Source organism: Schistocerca nitens, chromosome 10 (assembly GCF_023898315.1).
Source record: "Schistocerca nitens isolate TAMUIC-IGC-003100 chromosome 10, iqSchNite1.1, whole genome shotgun sequence".
Taxonomy (NCBI): Eukaryota; Metazoa; Arthropoda; class Insecta; order Orthoptera; family Acrididae; genus Schistocerca; species Schistocerca nitens.
This window is the reverse complement of record NC_064623.1, coordinates 28,504,293-28,529,719: the sequence shown is the minus strand read 5'-3', so window position 1 is coordinate 28,529,719 and position 25,427 is coordinate 28,504,293. Positions and strand designations below refer to the sequence as shown.

Here is a 25,427-nt window from a genome sequence, read left to right as displayed (position 1 = left end):
CATTGAATATTTCACCTGAGTGAGCTGTAGGGAAAGGTAAAACACACTTAGCGATTTACCCATAGGGTATGAGGAATTTTTGAGCAGCAGTTCACATCTCGGTGTGATAGCAGAGTGGTCAGGCACACTGACTGGTAATTCGTCTGCTCAGGTTCGATTCCTCCTGGTACGATAATTTCTTTTTCATTGTTATTTTATTCCTCACAGTGTTACGTGATTAATTATAAAATTTAAATACATTCAAACATTTCATTTTATATATGAAAGAAATTAATATACTTAATTTAGTTATGATTACTAGCCTTTTAAGTCAAAGGCTGTAGGCTACCAGATGGTAGAACATTGGTAAAATTTTGGCTTAGCCACCACTGCATCAAAATAGGCATTATATAAGGAAGAACATCCTCAGGATCTCGTATCTTGGTCGCCCTAAAGAAGACCTCTGCAAAGATGGTGTAAATGTTGGTGGTATAGTCTTTTATAGTGACACAGCCTAATACAGAAAATAACTTTATTCAACTTGACATTGGCCGTGGAAGCATACAAACTTATTCTATATATTCAGTTTAACATGACAAAGTGATTTTAGTAGGCTCCATAGAACACTGTAGGTGTGTTGGTCTATACTAGTTCCGTGGAATCAAAAGTGTCGCAAAGGATGGATACCATATTGTGCACCAGAAAAGAGAGAAGCAGCTTTGTGAACAAAAAAGTATTGGGTTCATAAATATCAAACATTTGAGAGACAATAACTTTTTATTTTCCTCCTGTCCAATTTTTATAATCACAAATTAGTTACATTAAAATTGGCTATTTTATTCTCCCTGCCCCTTTATCCCACTGTTGGCAAAATTTCTGTGGACATTCACGACATCATCAGTCTAATTCATTGGTTCACCTGATCTACAGTAATCTCCTGTAGCTCTGCATCTCAGAGGCTTCAGATCATTTGAGTTTTTTCTACATTTCCCTGTTGCACACCCACACAGAGCTGCAATACCAAACATTGCTTTTAAATAGTTTTAAGAAACTACTGTCTTTATGTGAACTCAGTGTCAGTAATATTAGGTAATTCAACACATATTATTTTCTTATAATGTCAGCAACATTTGATATTGCTATGAAGTTAACTATATGATGTCTTCAGAGTTGTATTATGTCAACACGTTATTTAATGACAAAGTATGCATTTTCTTTTTTTATTTCTTTATTTCAGGAGGCACGGATTTGACTTAGTTAAGGTATGTTAACGTAACTATATTCAATCAGCATTGATAATTTGTTATTACTAGTTTATTTAAGATATGAAGTGATATGGTAATATTAAATAATTAGCTCATTCCCTGGAGCTTAAAGTTTTTGTTACGATACAGGTTCCATTACCGAGAGAGAAAAAAAAGGGAAGTGAGATGCTGTTATACTTATTAGGTTCCACTGTAACTGTGACTTGATTAAACTCAAATTTTCTGTGACCAGTACTATTAGAGGTGCAGCATAAACATATGCAGGGAGTTTCAGACGGAACTGTAAATATTTTATGATGTGGTCATTGTTATGATCTTTAGTCTGAATACTGGTTTGATGCAGCTCTTCATGCTACCCTACCCTGTGCTAGCCTCTTCATCTCATAATAACTACTGCAACCTACAGCCTTCTGAATCTGCTTACTGTAGTAGTTTCTTGGTCTCCCTCTATGATCCCCCCCCCCCCCTCCACCTCCTGCCTTTCCACACACAAATCCCTCCAGTAATAAATTGCTCATCCCTTGATGTCTCAGAATGTGTCCCGTCAACTGATCCCTTCTTCTAGGCGGGTTGTGCCAGAAATGTTTTTCCCCCCTAATCTCTTCAGTGCCTCCCCATTAATTACATGACCTATCCATTACAACCTTCAGCATTCTTCTGTAGTACCATATTTCAAAAGCTTCTATCCTCCTCTTGTCTAAACTGTTTATCATCCATATTTCACTTACACACATCTACATCCACACAGATACTCTGCAAGCCACCATATGGCGTGTGTTGGAGGGCACCTGTACCACTTTTGTCATTTCCCACATCTACATCCACACGATCTTCCTACTCATTAATTTATATTTTTACAGATGTAGGGCTAGCTGCCGTTCATCACACCAACTGGAAATTTTGTCTAAGTCGTTTTGTATCTTCCTACAGTCACTCAACTTTTGACACATTACCGTACACAATGGCATCATCAACAAACATTTGCAGATTGCTGCCCATCCTATCCACCAAATCATTTATGTGTATAGAGAACAACAATGATCCTATCACACTTCCCTGGACACTCCTGATGGTAACCTTGTCTCTGATGAACACTCGCCGTCAAGGACAACGTACTGGTTTGTATTATTTAAGAAGTCTTTGAGCATCTTGCATATCTGTGAACTTATTCTGTTTGCTCATACCTAACAGCCTACAATGGGACACCGTGTCAAATGCTTTCCGGAAATCTAGAAATATGGAATCTGCCTGTTGCCTTTCATCCATAGTTGTCAGTATATTATGTGAGAAAAGGGCAAGCTGAGTTTTGTCCAAGCAATTCTTTCTAAAACCATGCTGATTCATGGACATAATCTTCCCAGTCTCTAGAAAGTTTATTGTTAATTTTTTCAAGGATTCTGCACCAAATATTGGTCTGTAATTTTGCGGGTCTGTTCTTTTACCCTTCTTATATACTGGAGTTATCTGCACCTTTTTCCAGTTGCTTCAGACTTCATGATGGGCAAGAGATTCACAATAAATGCAAGCTAGGTAAGGGGCCAATGCCGCCGAGTACTCTTCGTAGAACCGAACTGGGATTCCATCCAGACCTGGTGATTTATTTGCTTTCAAATCTTTCAGTTGTTTCTCTACTCCAGGTATGCTTATTAGTATGTTGTCCATATGTCAGTCTGTGTGATGGTCAAACGATGGTATGTTTGTACGATTCTCCTGTGTGAACGATTTTTTGAATGTGAAATTTAAAACTTCAACTTTCCTTTTACTGTCTTCAACTACCCCACCAGACCTGTCGACAACGGACTGAATGGAAGCTGTGGACCCATTTAGCTATTTTACATATGACCAGAATTTTCTTGGGTTCTCTGACAGATTGAGGTGTGACGGTAGTAGTTATTGTACGTTTTGCGCATAGCTCTTTTCACAGATACACAAATCTCTACTGACCTTCGCTCATTGTCATTCGTGCGTTCCCTTTTGAACTGAGAATGCAACAGCCTTTGCTTCTATAGCATCCTCCAAATTTCATTATTAAACAATATTAGGTCTTTTCCATCCTTTATCCAGACACATACCTCTCCAGACTATGATTTACAATCTGTTTAAACTTTGCCCATAATTCCTCTACATCCATTTTACTGGAACTAAGTGATGCCAATTGACTGTCTAAGTGAGATGTTAATAACCGCTTATCTGCTCTATCTAGCAGAAACACTCTCGTAGCCTTCGTGACTGATTTATTAACTTTCGTAATCGTAGTTGCTATAATGACATCATGATCGCTAATCTCCGTTTCTACACTGACGTTGTCGATAAGGTCCAACGTATTTGTTTCTGCAAGGTCTAAGCTATTTCCATTGTGTGTATGTGTGTGTGTGTGGGCTGCCGGACTAGCTGCTCAAGACAATTTTCTGAAAATGTATTCAAAAGTACTGTGTCACACATAGGAGACGGACGGTTTTGAACTGCGTAGTACTGAGGGCACGGTGGTGGGAGGTGGCCGCGGTGGGGATAGTTCTGATTCACACAAGAAGCCATTCCATTTACTCAGTCAATATGGATCAGTCGGACTTGCAACGTCGAATGTTTGTCTGTGACAGTTTCGTGAAAAGTGGTGAGTCTATTATTGCTACGCAGCGATTGTTTCGTGCGCGGTTTAATGTCGGTCGACATGGAGCTGTTCCGAGCCGTAACACAATCCTCAGATGGGTGGAAAACTTCAGATCAACTGGAAACATACTGGATAAGAAGCATCCTGGCCCAAGACGCAGAGTAACGACCCCAGCAAATGTTGAAAGGGTAAGGCAAGCGGCAGTCAGAAGCCCAAGACGGTCAGCTAGACGTTGTGCTAGTGAGTTATGAATCAGTTAGATGAATTTTGCATAAAGAACTAAAATTCCATCCCTACAAAATGGTCATTGTCCAGCAACTTAAGGAAACTGATTTTGCTGTACGAGAAGACTTCGCTTACAGAATGCAAGGGATTTTCGGATCGAGTGAAAATGAAATTTTATTGATGAGTGATGAAGCTCATTTTCATTTAAACGGGACCGTGAATAAGCAAAACCTACGTTACTGGGTTCCAGAGCATCCACACCTTATCCACCAGTGTCCTCTACACTCAGAAAAAAGGTAACAGTCTGGTGTGCTCTTGGCTCTGTTGGCATTATTGGACCTTTTTTTTTTTTTTAAGAGAACGGGGCCACAGTTACTGTTAATTCCGTTTGTTACATTCGTATGCTTGAAACATTCTTGAAACCAGAACTAAGAAGACAACAAATCCCTTTAAAACGCATTTGGTTCCAGCAGGATGGGGCAACATCGCACACCCCAAACACTTCGATGACAGATCTTAGACGCATGTTTCCTGGCCGGATTATGTCACGTTTTGGTAATGTTCCTTGGCCTCCCAGGTCTCCCGACTTGTCAGTATGTGACTTTTTTCTGTGGGGGTACCTTAAGAACTGTGTCTATAACCACAAACCACGAAATTTGGACGAGTTGAAGAATGCAATCATTCAAGAAATTGCTGCCATCCCTGCAGAGATTTTAGTCCATGTGATGGAGGATTTTGAGAAGAGACTTGAGTCCAGCATTCGAAATGATGGACATCACCTTGATGACATTATTTTTCACAAATAACTTTGTTAACTAAAATGGCAAATAATGAGCTTTGATTTTGTGTAAATAAACATGCATTAATGTTAAAGTTGGCTGAGTATTATTTCATTAAAAACCGCCCGTCTCCTGTGTGTCACCCTGTATTTTGCATGTCTGTCTGTACCCCACACAATGCATCCCTGGGCGTCCCAGTCTGTACTCAACAGGTAAAAGTTTCCTGCAACTAGTATTGCATGATGTGGGTATTTACACGCTATTGACTGTAGACTTCCTTTGAATGACTCTAGAAACTGTCGCAGTGAATTGGGTGGCCATTAAAAACTCCAGCAATTAATTTGGTTTCACCTACACCTGTTCTACGCATCAGATGACTTCACTGTCTCTCAGAGCTTTGACCTCAATAGACACAATGTTTGCATCAACTGCAATGAACACACCCCCTCCTATGGCCTTTAACCTGTCTTTCTAAAATATGTTCTGTCACTGGCTAAATATCCCAGAGCTTTCCACTTCAGGTTTCAGCCAGCTCTTGGTCCCAAGAATAATTTGAGCATGAGCACTTTCCTGGAGTGCAGTAAATTTGAGAACCGTATTACAAATACTTTGGCAGCTTACTGATAAAATTATGACAGGAAAGGTGTCTTTATTCTGAACACTGTTTGACTTTCCTTGCGCGATATCGACTGGCAAGTGTTCCTCAGAGTACCTCAAACAACTGCCTAGCCTAAAAAATCCTCATGTGGACTTCACAGGTACTGTGCTACCCGAGTAGCTGCTTCCTTTGTGTTGTGCACCTCTTACCTATCGAGGGGAGACTTACACTTCCCACACAATAATGCAGGTCTAGAAATCTGCAGCCAAGACTGTCACAGAGTCGACGAAGCCCTCAGTTGAGACTCTCCACTTGGCTCCAAACGAAAGGACCCACATCAACTTTGGGAATGATGCTGCATATTGAGAGCTCTGCTTGTGCCCCATGCACGAGGCCAGCAATCTTCACCACCTCTGCCAGCTGCACATACGAACTGGGGAGCGTCTCGGAACCCACGCAACAGGTGTCATTGGTGCTGATGTGAGCCACAACATGCAGATGACTGTACTCTGCAGGCTCGATAGCCACAGGCGAGGCCACCTCCAAATCGTGGATGAACCCTCCCCCTCTGGCAGACATACTGAGTGCACACGGAGTTTCTTTCCAGCCCTGAACGCTATCTGCCTAAGGGGCTCCATAACGCACCTAACATTGGAGCTCCCAGCAACTACTAAACCCCTCTCCCCGTATGCCTGCTCGGACCCTGCTGAAGGAGTGGTCACCTGCCCACTCACAGGGTGAATGGGCGAGGCCAGGCAGCCCGTCTCCTCATTGGCCCTCTGCCTCAAATGACACGAATGCATTACCACCTACCATTTGCCCTGTTGTGAGGGCGAGTCCACCACATCGGGTTCACTAGTAGGTGCCTCGAAAGCAGAGCCCACGGGCAAAACGAGCAACGCCTGAGTTGACCAATACAATGTGCCAGATTCTCCACCACCGTTACACCCCAAGGTAGCAGCCTGAAGATGACTGACCGTAGTCAAAAGCAGATGCAGCTTTCGTGAACTGCAGCCAGCTCCTCCTGCATCCACAGACAGTATGCAAATATCCTAGTCTTCCTAGCAAAACTAACCGAGGAAGTGAACTATATAAGCAGACAACACTAGATATGTAATTTGCTACCCTCCTGATGTGTCACCAGTGGATGCTGATGCGTTACTGAATTACGTAGCTAGGCCTTTCACTGAGCAACTATTACAGTACAGACTGAATGAATTTACACGTACAAAAATGTGAGATTAAACCTCCCATACAAAAAATATGCACAAAATTTAGTAAATGTGCTACTTGGAAACACAGAAAAAGATAAACACTCAACTTAATACTCCGTAGATGTATATCAGCCGAGAGCTGGAGCCTGACCTGCTTACTAAATGGACGACTAAACTCCGTACAAATACTTTCAGGAAAGACTTCCTGACACTTGCTACCCTTGGTGTTAAGAAATTTCTCTTCTGTAGAAATGCTTTTCTTGCCATTGCCTGTCTACATTTTATATCCTCTCTACTTCCCCATCATCAGTTATTTTCCTGCCTAAACATCAAAACTCATCTACCACTTTACGTGTGTTGTTTCCCAATCTAATTCCCTTGGCATCACCTGGTATAATTTGTGTACATATCCTTTATCCTTGTTTTGCTTTTGTTGATCTTCATTTTATATCCTCCTTTCAAGACACTGTTCAGCTGCTCTGACAAGTACTTTGCTGTCGCTGAAAGAATTACAGTGTCGTCGAACCCAAGTTTTTATTTCTTTGCCCTGAACTTTAATTCCTTCTCCAAATTTTTCTTTGGTTTCCTTTATTGCGTGCTTATTATATAGATTGAATAACATTGTGGATAGGCTACAACCCTGTCTCACTCTCTTCTCAGCCACTGCTTCCCTTTCATGTCCCTCTTGTTTCTGTACAAACTGTAAGAAATGTTTTGCTCTCTACATTTTACCCCTGCTAACTTCAGAATTTGAAAGAGAGTATTCCAGTCAACATTAGCGAAAGCTTTCTCTAAGTTTATAAATGCTATAAATGAAGGTTTACCTTTCCTTAACCTATCTTCTAGGGGACGTCGTAAGGTCAGTATTGCCAGGTGTGTTTCCACATTTTTCAGGAATCCAAACTGATCTTTCCCAAGGTTGGCTTCTACCAGTTTATCTACTCTTGTGTAAGGAATTCGTGTTGGTATTTGCAACCATGACTTACTAAACTGATAGTTCTGTAATATTCGCACCTGCCAGCACCTGCTCTCTTTGGAATTTCTTCTTGAAGTCTGAGGTGGTAAAGTAGAATAATTCTAATAGAACAACCCATGTGTCAATATTATGAAAAGGATAGATTGTTACTCGCCATGTAGTGAAGATGTTGAGTTCCAGACAGGCACAACGAAAGGACTGCTAAACAAACAAGCTTTCCGTAATAGACAACATACACACACACACAGCCACACAAACACAGCTCCCACACACAACAACTGTTGAGGCTGTCCCCAGCAGCCTAGGCAGTGGTCATTTGTATATGAACTGTGTTTATGTAATTGAGTATGTGTATGTTTTATATTTCGAAAGAGGGCGTTCAGGCCAAAAGCTTATGTGCTTATATGTCTTTTTGTTGTGCTCGTATGTGACTCACCATCTCCACTATACTGTGAGTAGCAATCTATTTGTTTAGTAATATTGTCATTATTCCGTCCCGGATGTTCCATCGTTTCGTTTCATATAGCATGTGTGTGATTTTTATTAGTAACAGAGATATAGCTGTCAGAGAGTAATACAGACAAATACAAAAGGTGCTAAGGAACAACAAATGTTAAAGTTCAAAGTTGGTTTCACAACTTTCACCCACGACTGAATTCTCTTTACATCTTGTGTAGCTCTTTATATGCATTTGTACCTCTTAGCACCTGGCCTGGTCTTAAATGGCTGCCTGTGGCTGAGTACTCAGCGCACTATTTTCAATGACGTGTCTGTGAACGATAAACTAGTCCGTGTACGTCGTGACCTCTAGCAGCACATCTGATGCCTTCCAACGGCCGCCAGTGTGACTAGGGCTCAGCTTGATGGCTGACAGCTGGCCCCTACGCAGTGTGGGGCCTGTCTGACGGTTCTGTTGTGCAGGTGGCTGGTGTGGGTAGACACTTAGCTGAGATATAGTAGTAAGTAAGCGTGACATGTTAAAATGATACAGTAGAATTGGTCAGCAAATCATAAACACAGTTGAAAAATTCAGTTATATGGACTCGAGCACAACTTCATAGATGGAATCGTAAATTAAAAAAAAGACAGTTGTCAAAGTAGCTAGAGTACCATCACGTGAACTGAAAGTCTGTTTCTGTAACCAGCAGTATCTCTGTAATCAAAAGAATCGGAAGGCTAAAGTGCGGTTATGGTGTACCTGTGTGCTCTGTTATGTACTGCAGTTGGCAACTGTGTGATGCATATGGTAAGTGGCTGACTGTATTTGTATTCTATATGGAGGGCGGGAAGAAAACTAAATGTGGTGACAGAGTGACCTGTAGTGAAGCATGAGGCCAAGGTTAGGTTGGAATGTGACAGTTTGGTTGCGAGTTGCTGAAACCAATGAATTTCAACAAAAAAAATACAACAATCCATCATGTTCAATTCTCACCATGCAGCATGCGATGGAAGACACAGGTACACCATAACTGCATTTGTACCAAATACACATGTGCTGTGTGGAATGTGTTACTTGAAATAATGTATAGTACTACTTCCTAAAATATTTTCTATTCCTGCTGAAACAACCTGTGTAACTGATATTAGTAGTATTTGGTTCTGACATATGAATGTAGTAGCTTAGTTGATTTGCAAATATATGCATGTCACTTGTGTGACATTGCTGAAACTTTATCTCAGAAATATTGGTACCAAACAAACAAATAATACCCAGACATGTAGCACGGAAACAGGTCACTTGCCAAATGCATCGACAGAGAAATTGATTTAAAAAGTTGGTATCTGCAGTTTCATTGTTATGCCACACCCCTAAAGTACCATATTTTGTGCTCTGGATACACCTATTTGACAATCTAGTAATCAGTTTAACAATCATTTTAAAAGCAGATATAATCATATGTATTAGATATAATCATATGTATTAGACAGTCATATAACATACTGTTTTATATCCTACAGTTAGATAAATGCAGTACATAAGCTCTGATAATTTAAAATAACTTCCTTTGAGTCCCATTACATTGCATTCCTGTACCATTACTACAAAGGGAAGATCACATTTTGGCTTAGGTTTTCATAACTTGTTGCAGTAATAGATGTTTGCGAGTTTTTTTTTTATCCACTTTAAAATTATTCTTGTTGTCTCCTCCTTACTACACACCTCATAAAAACTGTAGTCTGTAGGTGAACAAAGAAAACATTGTGGAGGTCTCAAGTAAAGAACTATTACAGTCCCATTGATGAAAGTACTAATGAGATAATTGCTGCCTGTTTTATACAAATAATGAAAGTTACTGTTATAATATGTTTATTAAGAACTAAAATATTCCATTAATAATATTTTTAGAAATTTAGTAAGCAGGTTAAGTAAGGAAATATCCTGAAACTGTATTAAGCCAACATTTATAAAATTACACATTTTGGGATTAATTGCTTTTATACTATTTAAAATTTTCAGCTGTTGGTAATGGGCCACCTTGAGCAGGAATGGCAGACGTAGCTTTCAGTTCCCTTCTCTGACGAGAAAGACAAGTAATAATGAAAAATATGAATAAAATTTATGGGTGATGAAATAAAAATGTTCTTTGTAAACTGTAGATTAGTACACACTCAACATTCAGGAGATCCAGAAGTAAGACCACCCTAACAGCTGTGATTCATGTAGCACTGCTGAAAAGAAATTAATCAGTGGACTAATATAGTTCAGGATACTTACTAGTTACTAGTTATGATGTGTTGGGAAGCACCGCAGCTATTGCTGAAATGAGATGAGGGGTAATTGTTTTCTGGCTGCTATTTAATTATGTGCTCACACCACGAGTCGTGCTCAAAATATTTGGCTGTGGTATGGAACAAACAATGCCGTGGAACATAACAGCTTGGATGTAGATGCTTTTGTCACTACCCAAGTTACCCAAATTTCCCCTCTTACCTACATTGCTTCTCAATCATATGCTTCAGCATTATTTTATTTTTGTACCTCTTTTCAAACCTCATCCATTCTATTTCTTTCTTCCCCCTTCACATATTTTATCTGCAGCTATCTACCACTAATTTGCATTCTCAGCGCATTTTTTTTTTTTATGAGTTAATCTCTCAATTTCAGTTACTAAGAGCCCATTATTTGTAATACTTTCAATTTGGAATCTCAGAAGTTAGGTTTTTTGTTCCCTCCCCCCGCCCCTCCACCTTCTTGTACATTGTCAGAACTGTGGTCAGCATGTGGAATGTATTTGTGGTTACCTCAACACCTGACTATCTCACGCAATCCTCTTCCCATTCTCTGTCTTTTCCATCTCCGAAAGTATGTAACATAGGTGGAACTACATTTTTATACTTCTGTCTGTCAGCTTTACGACAGGCGTGTTCATTGAGAGGGTGACAAGTTGACATTTTGTCTTTCGTTGCAGACATTACCATTAAGTTTACTTGCATTTAGTATCTGTGATTATATAGGTTCTTGAATACTTTGTGATGGAAACTTATTGATCAAAACTCATACTGTAAAAGATGAGAAGCCAATGTTGTGTTGCAAAATGTCATTTATCTAACAGATGCTCTTAATTTTTTTTGTCCCTCGACAGCTGGACTTGACGAGATCACTAGAAGACCAAGGCCCCTTCTGTGTAATCCTGCACAAGCTTACTGATATCATTGTTCTTGCTAGTCAAGGAGATAAAAAGGTATTTTTTTCCTTTCTTTACAATTGTCTGTCTTGAGTTTTAACAGTTTGTGTTGTGTGGAGTAAAAAAAAAATACTTTGAGGCCAACCTTTTTTTTCCCCTGTGTATATAGACTGCAGCAGCGAGCGAAAATTTATACAAAGCCCGGGAATCGAACTTGGGTCTCCTTCTTACTAGGCAGGTGTGCTAGCCACTGAGCCACCGTGGCACAGTGGTTCGCACAACTTCACGAAGTACCCTGGCACACCTCCCTCCTCGATCCAGATTCTCACTGCCACCGTTGATACAAATTTTGAATCGCTGCTTCAGTCTATATACGTAAAATCGTGTATGTATGAGACCAGTAAAGGCTCTGAAATTGTGTCATTTCTATTTTCATGTGTGCAAAATACTGCAATTTACAATAAGATCTTACAGATTTATTTTCTTTGATTTAATCCTTGTTTGTTGTGTAAATATGAGACTTTTCCAGCATACAGCACCCATGTGGGAGATCCCAGCAGTCACTTAGTTCAGCCTGACAAAGAGATACGAAGTATATGATGATGATGATGATGATGATGATGATGGAGGTCCCATATTCGAAGGAGCGTAGGGGACGATGCAGGAGACCTGCTCCACCTTACTAGGCAAGGTCCTAGTGGAGGTGGTTAGTAATTTAAAATCCATATACGCGAAGGCTGCCTGAAAAGTTCTCAGCTTCACCCAGAGACTGCAGCACTACTTGCATAATTTTTTCCCTTTACGTTGGTACACATGTTAGTAGATGGCATGTACATTGCAAATCATACCAGGCAGCAGCTGACTGTAACCTGTTGCGTGAGGCAGTTGCGGTGAACGTGGTGTTTGAAATGGAAAAAAATCAAGTATCGTGCAGTGATTAAAGTCTTCATAAGAGAAAGTTTAACACCAACGAAAATTCATTTGTGGCCTGTAAATGTGTGTGGTGGCTCTTCACCATCAGTTTCCACCTTGGGAAAATGGGTGACTGAGCTTAATCATGGCTGTGAAAGCACCCAAGGTAATCCACGAGAAGGGCATCCAAAAAGTGCAAGCACACTGCATATCGTCGACAAAGTGCACGAAATGATTTTGGAAGGTTGGCATTTAAAGGTGCTTGGAATTGCTATTGCTCTAAGGATATCACAGGAATGTGCTTGTCATATCTTGCACCAGGAACTGAACATGAGAAAGCCTTGCACAAGGTGGGTGACACATGCGCTCACTGCGGACCACAAATGCATTCGCACAACGCTTTCCGAAAAGTGGTTGGTGTGTTTTAAGAAAAATAGAAGGGACGTTTTGCTCTAGTATCTGACAGTGAATGAAACATGGATTCACCACTACACACCTGAATCCAAACAGCAATCCATGCAGTGGATAGAAGATGGTTCTTCAGCTCCAAAGAAGGGAACAACAGTGCCATCAGCGGGAAAGATCATACGTCGGTGTTTTGGGATGCGAAAGAAATATTTTTGATTGACTTGTCTTGAAAAAGGTAAAACCGTATCTGGAGAGTCATACTCTCAACTTCTAGTGAAACTGAATGCAAGGATTTGTACCCACCTTAAAGAAAAAAAATCATCTTCTATCAGGTCAGTGCCTCTGCCCACAAAAGTGTCTTGGCAATGGTGAAATAGGGATCTGCACTATGAAGTGCTTGAACGCCCACCTTATTGCTCAAATTTGACCCCCTTGGACTTCCATCTATTCTCAAATCTGAAGAAATTCCTCACTGGTTAGCACTTTTTGCCCAAATGAGAAGCCATTGTGACTGTAGATGGCTATTGTAAAGCATCTCTGGAAGAACACTATGAGAGGAGATAATGACATTGGAACACTGCAGGATGAAATGTATTGATATTATGTTGAAAAATAAAAAACTTCTTTGAAAGCATAAATTGTCATTTTCACCATCAGGCCAAGAACTTTTCATACAGCCCTGGTAGATTCTGATGTGTGTGTGTGTGAGAGAGAGAGAGAGAGAGAGAGAGAGAGAGAGAGAGAGAGAGGGGGGGGGGGGATCGGACTTTGTTTATTGAGGGGAATAGCAGCCATATTTAATGAACTAATAAATTTTATTGGCATTTTTCCTTTTTTCTTTCTGATAAATAATTTTGTTGACAATTTTGGCATGACCAAAGTCTTCCCAAGATAGATAACTGCTGGAGGACAATATCCACATAAAATGTCATTCTGGAAACATCCCCCAGGCTGCGGCTAAGCCGTGTCTCCGCAATATCCTTTCTTTCAGGAGTGCTAGTACTGCAAGGTTCACAGGAGAGCTTCTGTAAAGTTTGGAAGGTAGGAGACGAGATACCGGCAGAAGTAAAGCTGTGAGGACGGGGCGTGGGTCGTGCTCGGGTAGCTCTGTCGGTAGAGCACTTGCCCGCGAAAGGCGAAGGTCCCGAGTTCGAGTCTCGGTCCGGCACACAGTTTTAATCTGCCAGGAAGTTTTAATATCCACATAATTTTCTTCTTTCTAGAAGCCAAATTAGCAACATAGTCCCAAGATGACAGCTTCATCGAAAAGGCAGATTTTCAGCCATTTTAGTTTCACAGTGTTCTTTTGGCAAAGGAAGATTGTGTTTTTTGTGGAAGGGCCTATTTGGCACTTCTTCAGAGTGACCAGCATGAATGTTCCCAAGGGTCACCCACTCCCATTTGTCTGACTTGCTGCAGGAGGAACAGCACTGCCTCCCTAGTTAGGTCGGCAGTGTAGGACTGTCGAGTGTCCTCGAGGTGATAAAACTGGGAGGCACACACTCCAGAGCCCGATGGGAAGCAGCTCCTGCTCGTGATCTGTCAGTTAATTGAAAGATAGGCATACAAGTCAGCAGCCATCTTACTCAGTCGTAACATATACCGAATGGTTTTGCTTTGAAGCCAGAGGTATTCAGTAAATGAGGAAGTAGAGTTTGATTGCATGTTTCAATAATGCCGTCACAGATAAGACACGTACTTATTTCCGGAACAGCGGGCGATCTGCATACTCCTGTACATTGCACTGATGGCGACCGGTGTCCCAACACGCTTGTGTTCTTGTTCTTGGCTGTACGTTTATCTTCCCTCGATTGGTTCTCACTAAATAATACCTGCATTTTTTTTTAATGTTTGACAATATCATCGTATTATTTCGTTCTGTAATATTCGTCTTTCAGTATTCCGCGGGTAGGTTGCTGCGGCCATTTGTAGTCCGGAACTGTAGTCTCTTGGCTATTCCCATTTTGTAAAGGCTGTCTCTTTTTTTATATTTTGATTTTGAGAACAATATACTGAGCTCAGTACTGAATTCAGTTTGCAGTATCTCAGTCACTTCTGTAGCCTTCCCCTCGTCGCTGGATAATTTTCGACACTTTGCAACTGAAACACCTGTTTTCATTTGTGAGATCTGATACTAACACTCAAGCTGGCAGACAGTTTTGCAGGTAAGGTCTGGATTACCTGATAAATTATAGGAAGGAGTAGATGAGCTGCAAATACCATTTGATAACTCATTCTCCAGTTTTTCTCCTTATTAATTTCGTTACAGAGACTGACAATTCCCTCAAGCGCCTCACGTGCCTCGGCCCTTCCCAAGTAATAAACACGGCTGCACAGGCACTGCAATGTATTTGGAGGTCAGTGCCTGTACATTGGTATTCTGAAGCAATAAGGCACACTTCCTGAAAACATTAAAAGTTAACTTGAAAATTTACAAACTCTCTCTTGTGTAAATTATTAACCATTTTGAGCATTACCTAATAGTGCTGTTTCCAGCTATGTCTGTAGAGTTCCAACCTGCAGATCACAAGTTTGCATCTTTGAGTTTCATTAGAAGCAACTCTTTTTTTATGTGAAGTATATATTTATTTTAAAATTTTACTTTTCTGGGGGTCTATAGCCTCAACATGTTTTGAGAATGAAAATGTTATCCAAAAGGTTATATTCTTTCTGATATATGTGCGAGTGGCCAATTTCAATTGTGGGACATTTTCAAGCACGTATCTTAAGGTTACAGCTTCATTTCACATTGTAATACAACATTGGTACACGTGGACAGGTATGCGTCATATTTCTGTGCATATGTGGTACAGAAACAATTACAATAGTGTACTTGATTATGTCCATTAATGACAAATAGTGAATCAGTGTAACAAGGGGTAATTAACATTTCAATTTGATAATAAATGTAGAATTCAAATATAATAAATAAGAAAGGCCTCGCTTCTAACGAGTGACACAGTTGACCATTTTGTTGGAGGATTAGACTGCTACACACACTGTCGTCGCCAGGTGTGCCGAGAATAGTTGAAATGCTATGTATATTGTATGTGACAAGATTCAGAAATGTTCAATGTCTGTTTTTGTTACGAGAAAGTTTTTGATAAGTGAGTCTTGTTGATTTTGGATATTGGTATTGGGGCCCCAAGGAAAGTGTAGAAAATTAAAGAGGGCCTAGTAAGATCCCCTTTTTAGGCCAAAATCCAAATTTTAATTTTTTCTGGCAGAGAACGCAGGTTGAATTGTGTTAAAATCACAATGACACTACAAAAGTTAAGTTTCTACCAGTGTATAGAATGTTCAGATACAAGGATTACTCCAGAAGAAATGCACAGCATTTTTTTAACCATCCAATTTATTTTCCCTACCTTTGATGTTTTTACAGTTGATACATTTGTGAGGGACAAAATGTCATTTTTCCACATTTCCCCCCTCCCTTTCAATTGCTCAAAGTCAGGACCAGCACATTTTAGCCACTGTTTATCAGTCTTCATAAGTCATCTTCAAATCTTGGTCCACTTCACCAAAGAGGTGTAATCCTACAGTGCCACATCAGGGCCATAAATGGGTGTTTCAACATTCAGGATTCTCGGAACCACCTGACACAAACGCTGTCTCAATATTCTGCACACTTCTCCTATTTCCATTCTGATTGACAGTTTATTCACAGTTATGCGTTTGTCAGCCAAAATGTGATTGTGAATACACTGCACACTGTCAGGAGCCTGTGCAGTGCTCGGTCTGCCGCTGTGCGGGAGATTGCGAGTATTGGCGTGCCCCTTTTCACCAGGTAATCTGCTGGTCTGACTACAAACTGTACCGTGTCATCCCCATACATCTTCTTCAGTGGTGAATGTTTGTGACACTCTTGTTCTCACGACATAGGAACTCTAGAACAGCTTGTTGCTGCAAATGAACATGAAATGCAGCAGCCATCTTGAGGGTGTGCTACAAAAGTGCAACTTGCAGAAGTAGTGTGGATTAAATTTGAATGCAAGTGGGAAGTATGTTTCTATGACTTCTGTGAATAACAAATATGTAGAACAAGAGTTGGCTTTGTGAAAAAATGTTTTTCTTTTGGAGTAACCCTCGTAACTCACAGGAATGCTGCTGGGGAATGTCCACCACAGCAGTTCGTTGAGGAAGTTACGCATCTGCTTTTCTGTAAATTATTTGAATGTCGTGATGGTACAGTGCTTTCTCTGGGCCATTGATTTTACATTCCAGCTGTTTAGTCCATCTGATAACAAAGTGTCACGGCATGGTTTGTTCCTTCTTATCGCCTTTGTCTCCTTCTTCTTCTCCTTCTTCTTCTTCTTCTTCTTCTTCTTCTAAGGGAATAGAACATAAGAAAGCAAAGTGTTAGTTGCTCTATCAGATTAGAAGAAGAGCTACACCACTTCCCTCAGACATAAAGTAAAAGATATCAAAAGGTAGCCGTACATAATCTGGTTGGTTAACAGACCATGTGCAGTACCGTATCAGCTGGCCTCTCACATTAATTTAACATAGTTTTAAATGATAAATTAATGCCATTCTCACACTGTGAGGCCTCATACATTAAAAATTGTGAACTTTCACTGGAGTTGCATGGCTTGGATGGCAGCAGGCCATTTTGGCTTAATGTATCATTTAAGTTGTTAATGACTGTTTTAGAATGCTTAATTTTGTTCCCAACATCATCTATGTTCTTTTGTGACCAACAGCTTTGCAGGTGAGATATGCAAAGATAAATGTGTAATTTAATGTCTTGACTTCTGTGCATAAAAATGCTATTTGTATCAGCAGATAGAAAAATTTCACAGGGTGTGCCTTCCTTCAGGAAGGTGTTATCATCCACTTATCTCTCCTGTTAGCTCATATCTTATCTGTGACACCTGAACTTTGTTTATGACTGGCAGTTTGAAGCCACACTTCCTGGACACAGTGTAGCCTCAGCAAAGAATCTCTTACACTTATTATATATATGAAATTTAGACAAGTCCATTACATACACAGGGTATCCTTAATTAAAGCTCAGTTTCAGAATGCTGTCGAAAGAGCACTACTGCTCAGAGTGACGTCAAATTTGGACGCAGGGGGACGAAGTTGTGGAACAAAAAAATTTTAAGGAAAATTTTACCAGTAGATGGGCACAGTAAGCATCTAAATGTAAATGGGGTTGACTACAAAAGATAGATGAATCACAATACAATGACTGGGGAGTGAGTTGCACAATACACCATCTGTACTGTTCAGCATACACGACTGCACAATCTCGGCAGTCGACAGTTGTTGCACTGTTATTAGGTAAGCCCACCCATCACAGCAAGGTCGTACCACATTGGATGGAAAAAATCAGTTTTTAATCATCCCGAGGCCATAAACCACATAAAAAGCAAAATGACATTGGTTTCTAATTGTCGTGAGACTGGCAGGAGGCATGTTTGATATACTGCCCACTGTTTTCTGCCATAAGTTGAAATCTGGAAACAGTACGTTCCACAGCAGATCGGAGTTTCTCGGGGATCATGTTGTGAATATTTTGTGCAGTGTATGCGTTCAGTTCTGCTATGTTCATAATTGGAATACTGAACACAACATCTTTCAGATAACCCTACAGCCAGAAGTCACAGGATTAAGATCAGTTGATCTGAGTGGCCAGACTGTTGGGAAATGACAGCTGGTAATAGCAGCATTTGCAAAGTGCCTCTGCAACAGCCACTTCACTGGCTGCGAAATGGGTGGAGGAGTGCCGCCTTGTATAAAAGTGATCCTATCCACACTGTTGAAGAGTTGAAGTGATGTTGATATGCAAAAAACTGTCATAGCATTTACCAGTGAGTATACAGGTAACAGGAACCCACAGGACTGATCTCCCCCCAAAAAATATGGCCCTATGACAAACAACGCCGTCAACCCACAGCACACAGTCACGTTTGCAGAATAAAGTGGTACTGGTCAAAGTGCCTGCAGATTTTCCGTTGCCCGTATTCTCAAATTCTGTGTATTGAGATGTCCTTTGAGATTGACATGGATTCCATCTGTCCACAGAATGTTGCTTGCAAGCAAGAGATTCCAGAGCGAACGTTTGTCTTGTTGGCAAATCAGTAGGATGCAACTCCTAAACATGGGTGATTTTGCACAGATAGGACATGTCCCGGGAACTTGACATTTCAAGAGGGAGTGCTTACGATGTCGTTCAAGGGTTCTCATGATGCCAGAAGGTTTCTTGTCTGGGGGTGCCTAAGCACTGAGCCGTTAGATGACATTATGAAAGACGAGCAAATGATTGCTTCACTGAATCATCTACAACAGCATACCAAGGAGGGTGACGTTTACCTGGACTGCACAGTTATGTTACTGGTGATGAAGCACGGATTCTGCATTTCACACTAGAATCAAAGCTGCAGAACATGGTGTGGGAACACCTGGGTTCACCTGTGACAAAAAGTTCTGTTGGAAAAGTGATGTTATCAGTCTTCTGGGATTGACTTGCACTGCTGCTGCTAGATTTCATGCCACTAGGTGCAACAGTCAATTCTGACAGTTACTGTTCCACACTGCTATGACTGCAGACTGCTGTCAGGAAGAAGCAATGGTGCATTATCAATGTGGACAGTGTGATTATTCTCCATGACAACGCGAGGTCAAGTGTGATAATCAGAACCACCGACTAGCTCTGGTCATTTCACTGGTAGAGTCTGGACCTCACTCCATAGTAATTTCCACAATTTTGATCCATTGAACAACTTCCTGGTACGACAGTGATTCACGTGTAACGATGGAGCCAAGAGAGCAGTCTGCGGGACAAATTATACCATAAGGGATCTCAGATTTAGTCCAGTGATGGGACAAATGTCTGAATTGCTGTGGAGACTATGTGGAAATATAGTGTAAGGTACATAGAATAGTATGTATATAGGGTGAAAAGTATTTAATCCAACAAACTCTGGGAGGTTGTAGGGGACATCAAAACAAATATTTTTTCCTAATGTCATTTTTTCCTATGAGGAGTATTTAAACCGGTAGAGGAAGATTTCTCTGGCGGCTAGTTAATTGAACTAACAAACACTTTTCCATTTTTTATGACCAAGAGACAACGCATTAACACAACCTAATTTCAATTACAGTAGAGTTTCAAAAATGCCTCCATTGACACGTAAACAAAGGTTACACTGCCGGATCATGTTCTTTCTGACAAGGGCAAAAACCCCAGGAGTATCTTGAATTGTTCCTGCTGCTGCTACTATCCGGGCAACCAGATCCTCTTCTGATGCAACAGGAGTTGCATAAACAAGGTTGCGCATCTCTCCCCACACAAAAAAGTCCAGAGGGGACATATCTGGGGATCGAGCAGCCCATCTCTGCCAATCCACGTTTCTGTGAATTGACGCACACGACGACTGAAATGTGCCAGCGCCCTGACATGTTGGAACCACATACGCTGTCTTGTAGAGAGCGGGACGTCTTCCAGCAATTCTGGCAATGCTCTGGCGAGAAAACTGTAATAGTGCCTGCCATGTAATGGCCTAGGTAGCAGATACGGCCCAGTTAGACAGTCCCCAACAACACCGACCCACACATTAATGAAGAACCGCACTTGATGAGTGCTAGTAACTGTGGCATGTGGGTTATCCTCACTCCAAACACGCGAATTGTGCATGTTGAAGACTCCATCACGCCTGAACGTTGCTTCATCGGTAAACAACACTGTGGATGGAGATGTAGGATGCATTTCACATTGTTCCAGGTACCACTGCGAAAACTGTGCTCTGGGTGGATAATGAACTGGTTCCAGATTGTAGACACACTGTAAGTGAAACAATTGCTCTCGAAGGACTGTTCTTACATTCGTCTGACTCGTCCCCATGTTACGTGCAATTGCACGAGTGCTGATTGAAGGACCCCGCTCCACATGCTGCAAGACAGCTTCCTCAAATTGCAGCGTTCTTACCGTGCGACGGTGTCCCTGTCCAGGTAATCTGCTAAATGACCCGGTCTCACGCAGACGTTGGTACATAGCAGCAAAGGTCATATGATGCGGGATGTGGCAATTAGGATATTGTTGTTGATAAACCCACTGTGCAGCGCGTCCGTTGTGGTGCGCTACATAGTACGCACCAACCGTATCAGTGTACTCACTCCAGGTGTATCGCTCCATTAATAAACACAGACAATGCACTACTACACTGGTGGACAGCAGTTGCTTACAACTGAAGAGCGTAATATGCCCTCTAACAACTGAAGATCGTAATACGGCCTCTAACAACTGAAGAGCATAATATGGCCTCCACCGGTTTAAATAATCCTCATAGGAAAAAATTACATTAGGGAAAAATATTTGTTTTGATGTCCCCTACAACCCCCCAGAGTTTGTCGGTTTAAATACTTTTCACCATGTATTTGTAATTATCTGTATGTAGTTTATTTCCACTAGTAAAAAATAGCGGCAGAGACTTTCTGATTTGCCCTTGTACATCTATTTCAACCTGCTTACTGTTTTCAAGCCTTTTTCTACCTCCACAATTTTTATGTCCCACACATTCCTCCATTACCAAATTGACAACTTCTTGATGCCTCAAGATATGCCCTATCAACGCATCCCTTCTTCTAGTCAGGTTGTGCCATGAATTTCTTCTCTGTGCTGATTCAGTTCATTACCTCCTCATCAGATATTCAATCTATCCATCTACAGGGTGCATTCACAAAGTTTCAAGACAGAGTTACCTGACCAGCTGCACCGACAACAGTTCCCTCCGAGATGCTGCAGTGCCCAGAATGCTAGTGCTGGGAGTGTCAGTTGCCCCTGTCGAAAACTCGTAGATCTAAAATGCAGCATCATTTGGAGCAACATCATTTGGTAAAATTCTAAGCAAAACTGAACAAAACCGCCACAGGAACTTTTGGTATGATTCAAGAGGCCTATAAAGAAGAAGCCACGTCACATGCAATGGTTTTCATGTGGCACAAGAGGTTCAAAGGAGACTGCAAGGGCGTTGAAGACGATCACTGCACGGGAATAGCTTCAGCAAGTACCTGTCCAAAGTCCAGAAAAAGAAAAGGGTGAGTGGTAGCAAGGGAGTAAAACATTTTGAGCACACAGAACCGATCGAGAGGTGTGACAGTGCAGCACCCACCGAGCCTTGCACATTACAATCAAAAGGTTAATACAGTGTATGGATTATTGTTCTACATCTTTCTTATGTTTTAGTAACTTGTTCTTTTAATTGTTTCATATCCTTCAAGATTCTCTTTCTTCATGGGACCTACAAAATTTAATGAATGAAAAGTGGTGATGCCACCATTTGAATAATTGTTTTTTCAGTCATCAGTTTTTGTCAATGATTTTTAACTTTCCAGGCGGAAGCAATGGTTCAGAGGGTCGAGAGTTACCTAGATGCCCATCCGGAGGTGGCGGTCATCGATCCCCTCGACAACGTCAGGAAACTACTCGACCGATTCCACTCGTACAGCATTAGCTTGCGCAGTGGTGTCGATAGCCTCGGTAAGTGATCGGTGATAACATATGCCTATTCAGTGTATTTTAATATTGAATAATTACACTGAGATCCCAAGTAGATAAGGAACAATTCAGCTAGTTTGTGTTTCTCATATTTTTAAATTTGTGTTGACTGTAACAATTTGTGCAGATTGGAAAACACAGACAGTCTACAAAGGAGACTGGTTACAAAACACTGGTGTGACACTTCATACAATATTGCTTAGGTGTGAGGGTCCCAACCCAGATATGACTAATAAAGGATATTGAATGCATTAAAAGGAGGACAATGCAAATGCTCACTGGTTTTTTTGATCTATTGGAAAGCATCGTGGAGATGCTGAAAAACCTGAGCTGGCAAACTCAGTATCAACCACCACATGATATCACTACTGTAGGGACTACACATCATTTGTAATCCATTTTTCAAAAGGTGAATTCCAAAACAAGATGTCACTGTGAATTACCTTTGTGACAGTAAGAGCAGTGAGCTATCCAGTGCAATTTCCCTTAAGGCTACATCATTATTGTAGATAAAGGTGAGACTCAGTACATATGAAAAACATCATCTGTATACGATTATCCACTGAGTCACAATGCGCGCAGAAATGTGTGTCAAGTGATTGTGATGGACGCTCATTGAAGAGATTGTGATGAAAAATAAGAAGACAATAGCTGCAAAAGTCACTGTAGATCTCAATGTTCTGCTCATGAGCACTGTCAGTACCAAAACAGTGTGAAGGGAGCTCTGTAAACAGGGAATTGTTGGGCAAGCTGGAATTTCAAGTCATTTGGTTGGCTGTGTCTTGTTTCAGACTGATTCCAATTTCTGACCCCTTTTACGTCCCAAGAGTGAAACATAGCAGGGATTTGATGGTGATACAGGCAGTCGCGTTGTGGTATTCTGTGAGCCCCTTGGTTACTCTGCGATGTCGCATTACTGCCAAGTATTATGTGACCCTTTTGGCTGATCAGGTTCATCCCAGTGGTGCAATGTTTGTCCTACAGTGGTGACACTGTGTTCCAAGGTGACAGGATACCTGTTCACACAGCTCGTATCATCCACGACTGGTTTTGTGAGCAGGAGGATGAACTTTCACATGTTCTGTGGCCACCACAGTCACCATATCCCAATATTATTGAGCCTTTGCTGTCTGCTTTGGAGAAAAGGGTATGTGATCAGTATCCACCTCTATCATCATTACCTGAAGTTGCCACTATTTGGCTGGAAGAGTGGTATAGTATTCCCTTGAAAACCATTCACAACCTGTATTAATCCATTCTGAGACAACAGGTTTCATTGTGTTTTGATGTGTCCATATTTTTGTCAACCCCTGTATATAAGGCTCATTTGGCAATAGATGTGAACACAGTTCTGCTATCTTCCATTGTGTGACTTAATTGGATCAACGATGAAAACACATTAAAAAAAGTTTTGCATCACTTCGGTTCCGAGAGTTTTGTAACCTGTACAGAAAATTGGAATAGAGATGAACATAAATATCATTTCTGCCCTTTTTATTGCTCACGAAAACCACACATTGCACATTGTACCACCATCCAGCGAGACCTTCAGAGGTGGTGGTCCAGATTGCTGTACACACCGGTACCTCTAATACCCGGTAGCATGTCCTCTTGTATTGATGCACGCCTGTATTCGTCGTGGCATACTATCCACAAGTTCATCAATGCACTGTTGGTCCAGGTTGTCCCACTCCTCAATGGCAATTCAGTGTAGATCCCTCAGAGTGGATGGTGGGTCGCGTCGGTCCGTAAACAGCCCTTTTCAATCTACCCCAGGTATGTTCGATAGGGTTCGATCCTTGAGAACGTGCTGGCCACTCTAGTTGAGCGATGTCGTTATCCTGAAGAAAGTCATTCACAAGATGTGCACAATGGGGGTGTGAATTGTTGTCCATAAAGACAAATGCCTCACCAATATGCTGCCAATATGGTTGCACTATCAGTCAGAGGATGGCATTTACCTATCATGCAGCCATTACGGCACCTTCCGTGACCACCAGCAGCATACTTGGGCCCCACATAATGCCACCCCAAAACAGCGGGGAACCTCCACCTCGCTGCACTTGCTGGACAGTGTGTCTGAGGCGTTGACTTGACCGGGTTGCCTCCAAACACATCTCCGACGGTTCAAACACATCTCCGACGGTTGTCCGGTTGAAGGCATATGCGACACTCGTCGCTGAAGAGAACGTGATGCCAATCCTGAGTGGTCCATTCGGCTTGTTGTTGGGCCCACCTGTACCGCACTGCACGGTGTCGTGGTTGCAAAGATGGACCTTGCCGTGGATGTCGGGAGTGAAGTTGCACATCGTGCAGCCTATTGTGCACAGTGTGAGTCGTAACACGACATCCTGCGGCTGCACGAAAAGCATTATTCAACATGGTGGCGTTGCTATCAGGGTGTCTCAGAGCCATAGTCTGTAGGTAGCGGTCATCCACTGCAGTGGTAGCCCTTTGGTGGCCTGAGTGAGGCATGTCATGGACAGTTCCTGTCTCTCTGAATCCCCTCCATGTCTGAACAACATAGGTTTGGTTCACTCTGACACCCCTGGACACTTTCCTTGTCGAGAGCCCTTCCTGGCACAAAGTAACAATGCGGACGCGATCGAACCACGGTATTGACCATCTAGGCATGGTTGAACTACAGACAACACAAGCTGTGTACCTCCTTCCTGGTGGAATGACTGGAACTGATCAGCTATTGGACTCCCTCCGTCTAATAGGTGCTGCTCATGCGTGGTTGTTTACATCTTTGGGCGGGTTTAGTGACGTCTGTGAACAGTCAAAGAGACTGTGTGTGTGATACAGTATCCACAGTCAACGTCTATCTTCAAGAGTTCTGGGAACCGGGATATGCAAATTTTTTTTCAGTGTGTGTATTTGAAGCACGTTTTGGCGTTTCCTCTCTGTTTTCGACTTTGTGTACAATCTGCTAATATCATCTGTATGTTCGTTCGTACATGTCCACTTGAAAAGACTGTTAATTTGAAATTGATCAATGGTGCTGAGTAGGGCATCTTATTCAATTTCCTCCTCAGCCAAACCATGACTTCTTTTAAAACTAAAATAATAGACTGAAAAGAAGTCCGCCTCCGTAGCCAGATGTAAATGCGACTGACAGCCATTGGAGGATCCGAATTTGATTCCCGGTACTGTCAGGGATTTTTTGCACGATGGGAGAAAAGGCACGGCGTGCACTCGACCTTTTGAGTCCAATTGAGAAGCTACTTTACTGGCTACTAGCGGTTCCAAGGACAAGAAACCCGACAGTGATTGGAAGAGCATGCAGTGACACCACTGGAGAGGACGACACGGCATTTGGTAAGGCCTGA

The 25,427-nt window shown here is 41.6% G+C and overlaps 1 protein-coding gene across 2 annotated transcripts in view; it reads left to right on the top strand.

Annotated features, from left to right (window-relative positions):
- LOC126210067 (inositol-tetrakisphosphate 1-kinase-like) overlaps nucleotides 1–25,427 on the top strand; it is a 123,776-nt gene that overhangs the window by 8,051 nt on the left and 90,298 nt on the right. The window contains exons 2-4 of one of the 2 annotated variants that reach the window (XM_049939187.1): nucleotides 1,217–1,241; nucleotides 11,229–11,327; nucleotides 21,933–22,077. In XM_049939187.1, coding sequence (XP_049795144.1) covers nucleotides 1,217–1,241; nucleotides 11,229–11,327; nucleotides 21,933–22,077 — 269 coding nt within the window. The remainder of the gene's footprint in view (nucleotides 1–1,216; nucleotides 1,242–11,228; nucleotides 11,328–21,932; nucleotides 22,078–25,427) is intronic. The other variant, XM_049939188.1, reaches the window with a different exon arrangement.